We start from the raw sequence: 8,184 nt of genomic DNA, 5'->3' as shown, positions 1-8,184 counted from the left end.
GCTTGTCCCTTTTTTATGTAGTTATTTTCTTTTTTTTTGCAAACACACTTACGTTTTAGAATTTCCGATATTTATTCATAAATAGGCACAAAATAATTTAAAAAGCCAAACTGCATTGGATAAATTTACAAGCCTCTGCCTTCTTCAACTCATGCCACCCACGCAACATTTAGTTTTACTATATATTACAGCTTTCTTTACAGCAGAAAACTTTGAAGTCTTGTTAAAGGGCAAAATATGTGGGTACCCTTAAGGGTTTTGTGTGTGTGTGTGTGTGTGTGTGTGTGTGTGTGTGTGTGTGTGTGTAAAACATGTGTCTTAACTGCAACAAGCAAGCATGGCCAAACATTTCTCATCATACATTAGCAATCTTTCTTCTGAACAATAAACTGATCTTGAACTGATAATAAAAAGTTTATACCACTGGATTGTGTGGTGTCCGTTTTTCTAAATCCAGGATGCCCCGGAGCCAAAATGCCCTTTCAGGTTCTGCCTGCAAGTTAGGAAATAGCGACAGTGTTTGTTTGTTTGTTTGTTTGTTGTTTACTGTATGGATGGGGCTAGGGGTCTACAGGGGGGAGATGACATACACTGGACTTTTTAGCCAGCTCTCAGCCCATGTGACCAGCCCCCTCTGGATGTTTTTTCTTTCCAGGTCTTTTGAAGTGCATGGGAGAAGATCTTAGAAAGGTAAGGTGTCCAGGAAAAGTTTGTCAATTATTGCTGGTGGCGGTACCAAGTCTTCCAGTTTTAGGTAGAAAATGCGCTGGAGGCCCTGTGTGCAAAGGGTGCGGAGTTCTGGGAGCTTCCCCAACAGTTTGGACAGATAGTTGGGTCGGTTCAAGCCCCCGTTATTGAAAGTCACGTGGTCTTTAAGACAATTTACAATTTTGTTTTGCAGTTCTTCCACTCTCTTAGGTTCCTTGAGCCCGTGTCTCTCTGCAGAAAATACAATCAGAAACAAAAGAAGAAGGCATAGGGAGTTAGTCAGCTGGCAGAATCAGAGAAAATCTGTGATTAGGGAATGCCATGACCGGTCCCACCAGAGAAAGTTCTGAAGAGGAAGTGCCCTGCAGCAGCAGCAGTACTGACCTGTGACCATAGCCAGGGCAGCAATGCAGGAGAAGGCAGAAATGTCGATGTTCATATTCTGCAAGTTGGAGGAGAATTCAACAATGGAATCAATCCATTCCCCAAAGCCACGCACGCATTGCAACCTGTGCAAGACCACCCCATTGCAAAAGATGAGTTTACCCTCCACTGGGTTGGACCTGCAATTAATACCAAAGAGAGAGGGGAGAAAAAGAGAGAGAGAGAAGCTAAACAACTAATTACTTGAAGAGCAATAAATGAGGGATTTAAGAGGCACCTAATTACTGAAGAGTTAATAAAATGTAGACCAGTGGACCTTGAAAGGGTTTAATTTCATAACAATCAAGAACTCCTCTAGCCAACCTCCACGCCATTCACCCAAGGTTTCTGGGCTCACTCTTTCCCTTCCCCACCTTTTTTTTAAATCTCCCTCCCCTCCCCCATCCCTTTTTTTTCTCCCTTTCCAGTACTTCCTCATTCCTTTCCAGGCCTCCCTCATTACCTGTACGCTAATCGCAGAACAAATAATTCTAAGAAAGCTGATTCAAAAAGCAGGTCTTGATCAGCTTTGGGGAGATCAGCAAAGCCAGGGATCTTCTCGGCCCAACCTCTGATGATCTCCATAGAGCCAGTCAGGAGATCGTAGAATTGCTGTATATGTTGGGTGTCATCTCCACTCATCTGATAGTCAGGGTTTGCCTGGAACTGGAATTTCATTTTAAAATGCACTTAATGAGGTTCTCTAAAATATATAACCCGTGAAATTGCTAACCCCGTTTCTAGTAGGGGAGCCAGGTTTTTATAACAATTAAACCTCTCTCTGACCAGTAAGGAAATTAGATGTTCCGGGGCAATTAATTCAATTAGGGACGGTGCTCTGAGGTCGCCGCTTTAAATATGTAAATTACCATTTCCATACAGACTAAATACAGTGCCATCCAGCCCTGGGAAACGTTCAGTCTTATCTCCACAAAACAATTGACACGGTAGTATTCATGCTAATCCCAGAGTGGGTCTTGAGCGGAGGCGCCCTTTGCAACGCTTAATAATATTGCAGTCGCTACTAGGCTTGCCCACGCTCCCTCCAACCAAAGCCTGCACATTTTCACGACTGGAGTAAAAGAGGAATGGTCCCACTTGATTCCTGACCCCGAGACCGCCCGTGTCATTCCTTCCACCCTCTCTTCATTCCTGGTCCCAAGCAAATCCCAGTCTTCACTGGAGGCGGGGGAGGGGGCATTCCTGTAACTTCGCGTAAAGTAGATCTGGGAAGGAAGGTTAAGCAGAGTCTCAGTCTGGGCCTTTCAGAGCTCAGGATTGTCGGGCAATGAAGGTTCACAAAGATTCAAGCCCTCTGGCCTGTTCTCAGATCTACACTTCAGCTTCTGCACCTCAGTGTTTCGCTCCCGGAACCCTGCCGAGAGCTGTGAAGCATTTCTGGTTTGCCTCCTTTACCCTTGAGTCTGGGGCTTTAAGTTGAGTATCGGGAGAGGGTCCTGCCCATCTGTTGGTTTGTACACATGATAACCTCCATTAGTTTCTTACCCTGGAATAGTCCAGGCTGGTCATAGCCGGATTGGAGTCGACGTGGGCTCTGACGAGGGCACTGATCAGGCTCACCGGAGGTGAGGGGGGAGAGGGATCCTGTGGGCTCTTCGGCTTCGAGGGTAAACGACCTCTCCGGCCTTTTAAACTGTCAGTACGAACCACTGTAAAGGAATAGCCCGGTTAACGCCGGTCCCTTGGGCCCAGACTCAGCCGTCTCACAGGGCTCTCCCCGGAGGCCTGGTGGTCTGGGGCTCCTCTAGCTTGTAAAGACTGTAGTGATGAGGAGCATTAATTTTATATATTTAAAAAAGGAAGGGGGTATTTTACACCGTCTTCCAACTGGGACGAAGACCAGGAGGGCCCTGTGGCTTTCTTTAGAGAAGGCTGGGCCATTAGGAAGTGGGATCCTGGAGTGGGGGGGGGGGGGGCAGGGACCAGGGACCAGGGACCAGAGAGATCAGCAGCTTGCCCCGACCTACCTTCCTTAACCATCCCAACAGCCAGGCACTTCTGAAATCGACAGTATTGACAGCGATTTCGGCGGCGTTTGTCCACTGGGCAGTTCTTATTTGCTAAACACACGTATTTCGCGTTTTTTTGCACCGTGCGCTGCAGAGGGAGAGAATGTAGGCCACAAATTATTATTTTTTAATTAAAAGTCCACTAAACTGAAGACATTTTTTAATGGCTTGGATCTGCATTCCTTCCCTACAAACACAAACACTACTCCTTTAAAAAAAAAATTCTTGTTCTTTTCTTCCTATTTCCTTTCCTTTTTCCTCCCCCAGGGCATTTACCAGAAGAAAATTGATAGCGTTAACATTTGAGCTAACCTTGCCGCTCCTTGCTGTGTTTTATATGCCAGGAGAAGGAGCAGGAGACGCTCAGTAAATACAAATCCGTGCGCATTCATATTATTTACATTCCTTGGAGACCTTCTCTATTTAAAATGATAAGATTATTCAATCAGGATGGCGAAATAAAGAGATCACTTAATTTGACCATAGGGAATTCTGTTCCACTTGGTTAGCTCAGACACGGTTCTCTGTCCTAACCAATTTCAATCTGAACGAGGAAGACAGAGCCTAACACATGCAAATAGCCCTGTTCCAACTCTGGCTCCAGCAATTTCGGGCGGGAGCCCGCCAGGGCGGCAGGTTGCTGAGGGGCGAGGGGGGCGGGGTGAAACCTTGACTCTCCCTGTCTTGCTTATTTCTTTCCTTAGACCACCCGAAGCCCCTTCCACAGCCCGTGGGGAAGCTTCAAGGAACTAGGGCTGGGCTGCCTACCGGAAGGGGAGAGCACTCTCCTGGGTCTCAGGTACTAGGTCAGCGCTACCTGCCACCTCCGCCCAGTCTTGCTCACCTTAAAGAAACCTTTGCAGCCCTCACAAGTGCGAACACCGTAGTGCTGACAGGCTGCGTTGTCACCGCAGACGGCGCAGAGACCCTCGTTGGAGGGAGAACCCCGGGACGGCGGCGAGGGCACCTGCGAGTCAAGCAACTGCGACGCGTGGCCGATCTGCAGGCCAGGGAAGCCCATGGATGCCGGCTTGCGAATGGGGTTGGGCACGGCGAAGGTCTGCCCATCCACTACGTGGTGGCTGCCCGCGGGCTCCGGGTTCATGGGGACGTGCAGAGGCCCGTCGAAGCGCATCTGGCAGCTAGACACAGGAGTGCCCGGGGGCGACTGCTTAAAGGAGAAGAGTGAAAGTCGGGAGACAGGTGTCTTCCTCTGCTCGATCATGTGCGTGGTGGCCACGTAGTTCTGATGGAAGTTGTGAAGAGACCCCGGGTCGTCCCACATCGGGCTATGCTGCACCTGGAAGCCCGGGGTGCTGGGTGTCGGGGGCGAGGAGGGCTTGTAGTAAACCGACCCGGAGTGCGGCATCATCTCCTCGGACTGAGGGGGCAGGTGGCTGTGCTGCTGGTAGTTGTGCATCTGAATGTCTTCCACCTTAATGGAGGACTGCTGTCCGGACAGGGGCATTTGGTACAAGCAAGGTGGCTTGACGTCGTAGCCTGTGCTGTAGTTGTCCATAAAGGTACTGAAGCTGGGGAGAGAAGTGGTGGCAGTGATTTCAGTGTTGGTGAGGTCCATGCTAAACTTGACAAACTCTGGAGTTAAGAAATCGGAGCTGTATTCTCCCGAAGAGTGGTAACTGTAGCTCTGAGAAGCGGGGCTGGCTCCTTGAGGCGAGGACCCATACTGCGCCTGAACACAAGGCATGGCTGGAAATGAAACAGGGTGATACACACTCAGCCTGGTCAACGGAACACTTTCTTCCGGGCTCAGGTACACCTGGAGCTACACCGGCAGCCCGCGGTGTCAGAGAGAGGGTAGGGGTGCGAGGGGAAGGGCAGGAGAGGTCAGAGCAGCAATGAAGAAAGGAAAGCACAGATCCCCAAACGACCCAGAGCTGGAAAGCTGTCGAGGGTCTACACTCCCGGCTAGTTCCAAATGCTCCCCCACTCCAACCCCTTCCCGCAGCCAATCTGAGGAGCCTCTACGCTGAGCTTAGGATTTCTAGAACCCACAGTCTAGAAAGGAAGTTGAATTGCACAATGAGAAGGCTGTTCTTCTCTGTGACCAGAAGGCATAGAGCTGGCCTGAGAAGATCCCGTTGTCCTGTCTAGATATGGGGGAACTCGGGAAAGGTGATGAAAGAAAAAGCTCACTAACCTTCAGCCGAGTTATTGGAGTTTTCGAGGAAATTAAAGGTGGACAGTGTCGTAATTCAACGAAGGACAAAGTTTCCAAGATTTTTAAAAAAGCAATTGGGAATCCAACCCGTCAGATCTCCCTGAAATACAGACACAGGAAGTTTGAGGATGTTTTCCCACCTAGATTTGGCTGGGCAGAGGCGACTCACAGGCAGGCCCTTCAGTGCCTCCTTAGGAATGAGTGTGAAGACGTTACCAAACAGCAGCTTAAAGGAGCGTAGAAAGATGTGGCTAAACAACAGATAATACCACTCAACTCCCAGTGAAAATCCCTGCAGAGAAAGCATCCTAGAGGCAAGGCATCCCATGAGCCTACTTGATACTTAACAATATAATGAATTGGCCCCTTTGCCATAGACGAAAGCATCATTTCATCCTACTCGATTTCAGACCTGACTAGAAGACTAAGCTACAGAGAAAGCACAGCATCAAAGCCTTCTCTTAAATATTTTTTTTCTTGTAGTCCAACGGACTTTTCTCTTAGAAGGGAAAAGAAAGTTAGTAGAATTCAAGAAAATACAATTAAAAAACAATAGAAACCCTACCCTTAGAAAATGTTATCAAGGCCTGGACAACCAAGAAGCCAATTTGAGTGCAAGTGTATGCTTTTGTAATTGCTTTTGACCCAGCACTGGGGTTTGGGGGTACAAGTGAATTGGTGTTCCTCCAGAGAACTGGATTTTCAACACCTTTAATAGCCCAGAGGTGATGAGAGAGACCTCTGCTTTACCAGAAGTATCTTGGGTCAACTGCAGAGGGAAGGGAATATTACGTATATAATATTGGCACCAAAGTTAGAAACACAGCAAGCTAAACGTCTTCTCCACAATGTTTTCCATGGGCTGCCTACTTGCTGGGACAAGGCATTCTTGTGTCCTAGCAATTTTCAGACGTTCCCACTTGGCAAGGCACTCTAGAGCATAGACAGACTTGTTAATAACGATAAAGAAACCCAACACCCGCTCCTTCTGCTCCCTCTCGCCCTTCTTCCATAATCTTGCTTCAAGGAGTGGAGAAGGTTAGCCAGAAAAAAGAGAAAGAAGACTCTTGCTCTTCCCCCCCCCCCCCATCCGCCGCCGCCCTTGGAAATATGTCTGTGTTGGATATTAACCCTAGACGCGTCACGGTTTCGTAGCTGCACTCTTTACCTCACGCACACACTCTGCCACATTACCCAAGGACAGCATTTATCAAAACCAGAAATTTCAGGCAACTTATCAACAGGGCACTCTACAGACACCACCCTTACACGACGGTACCGGGAAAACATCCGCACGCGGGCGAGCTGAGCGACACTGTTCCCAAGCAACGCAGAAACTTTCTCTCCCGGACCGTTTCCCACATGTTCACGAGATCTGGAATCTCCAGCAAGCCACACTCAATTTCACACCCAGAGCAAACTTTGAGCACATCTCCTCAGGCAAGTCAGCATCTCCTAAAACTATGGGAGTCGTCCCCCCCCCCCCCACTTCCACATCTACCAATGAGAAGCCTGGAAGGCTCTGCCGGCAGCCAACTCCCCCCCTAACGCTACACAGACCAAGTTCCAGCTAAAGGCTCGGAGGAGCCGCGCGCGCCCACTCGCCAACCTCCGGCCCTTTCGCACTCCACGTCTCTGGCGCCCACTTGCAGAGAACCTGTCCCCGGTCCGCGGAGACCCGGAGAACGCGAGACCACCGGCGGCATCGCCGCACCTACTCACTTCTCTGCTCTCTTCATTCATTCAACTCCGCCGAAGTGCAGTTCCCTCCGGGAGCCGGGGCTCCGGGGTCCGCGAAAGCACTGCGGGAGCCGGGCGCCGGGAGTCACACGCCGCCAGCCCGGCGGAAGAAGAGGCAGGCAGCCGGCGGGGCAGGCGAGAGGGACACGGAGCTGTGCAGAGCCGCGGGGCGGACTGGCCCTGGCCGCCAATGTGCCTTTGTTTATGTGGCTCGGTCTGCCGCTGCCAACATGCACCTAAAGTCTGCGCGCGTCAGCGCGCGTCAGCGGCCCGCGGTCCAATCGCCGAGCCGCCGCGCTCCCCGGACTCCTGGCCCGCGCTCGCTTTGGTATATTTCCGACCTGACGTCACGACTGGGGCTGATTTTAAGGTGGGAACGGTTCTGCGTTCACCTTGGTAGCCCACTTGGGTGGTTTCTTAATTTTTTTTTTTTCCGAAAGAAGTGTGACTTCTGCAACCCAGGTCCGTGAAACCCGTGGTGATGCTACGCTTCACCTGCCCCCAGGCCCCGAGTCCTCACACGTGGGGAGGGTGCAACAAAAGCTTGAATGGAAAAGAACGCTGGCGTGGGCCAGGTAGCTGGCACCTGGGCCGCACGGGCAGAGGTGTGCCTTGCTGCTTCCCACCATCACCCCCACACAGTCCTTAGCGGAAGTGCAGACAGATGTCCCGTGACTCGTAGCTCTCCAGGGGCTTGGGCGATAGATGAACTCTCACTAGTCCGTGCATCCGCTTCTCCCCTTTTCTATCTCAGTCTTCCATCCTCCTTCTAGAGATAAGGGGGACAGGGCCCTCTTTTCTTTCCCCCCTCTTTCCTGAAACTAAAAGGCTTTAATACTTAAAGGAGTGTGGAAGAGGAGAGAGTAGACATTGAGCTAGGCCTTCGAGGACCCCGCAAGTAGGAGCGAACTGCTGCCTGCTTTTCTTTTGCAGACAATGCACCAGAGTCGGGCAACAGGTGCGCCTCCTGCAGAAAGGTGATCTGATCCATCCCTTCGGTCAGCTCTGAACAGCGTTGACTTTGCGCTGTGCCCACCAAGCCTGTCCTGTCCCGCTCACGGGTTTCTGAAACACAAGGGCTGTGGTACCCGAAACCAAAAA

The 8,184-nt window shown here is 50.5% G+C and overlaps 1 protein-coding gene across 1 annotated transcript; it reads right to left on the bottom strand.

The window, feature by feature from the left end:
• Positions 1 to 249: 249 nt before the first annotated feature.
• On the bottom strand, positions 250 to 7,134 carry Nr4a2 (nuclear receptor subfamily 4 group A member 2). Its single transcript, XM_038337156.1, has 8 exons — positions 7,066 to 7,134; positions 5,323 to 5,443; positions 4,006 to 4,871; positions 3,120 to 3,249; positions 2,638 to 2,801; positions 1,595 to 1,797; positions 1,093 to 1,271; positions 250 to 939 (listed from the first exon to the last, which is right to left on the bottom strand). Exons 3-8 carry the CDS (start codon positions 4,867 to 4,869, stop codon positions 683 to 685), a joined length of 1,797 nt encoding a protein of 598 aa, XP_038193084.1. The 5' UTR covers positions 4,870 to 4,871; positions 5,323 to 5,443; positions 7,066 to 7,134; the 3' UTR covers positions 250 to 682.
• Positions 7,135 to 8,184: the final 1,050 nt, after the last annotated feature.

This window comes from Arvicola amphibius, chromosome 7 (genome assembly GCF_903992535.2).
Source record: "Arvicola amphibius chromosome 7, mArvAmp1.2, whole genome shotgun sequence".
NCBI classification, from domain to species: domain Eukaryota; kingdom Metazoa; phylum Chordata; class Mammalia; order Rodentia; family Cricetidae; genus Arvicola; species Arvicola amphibius.
Note: the sequence above shows the minus strand (reverse complement) of the source record. Positions and strands in the feature narration are given on the sequence as shown.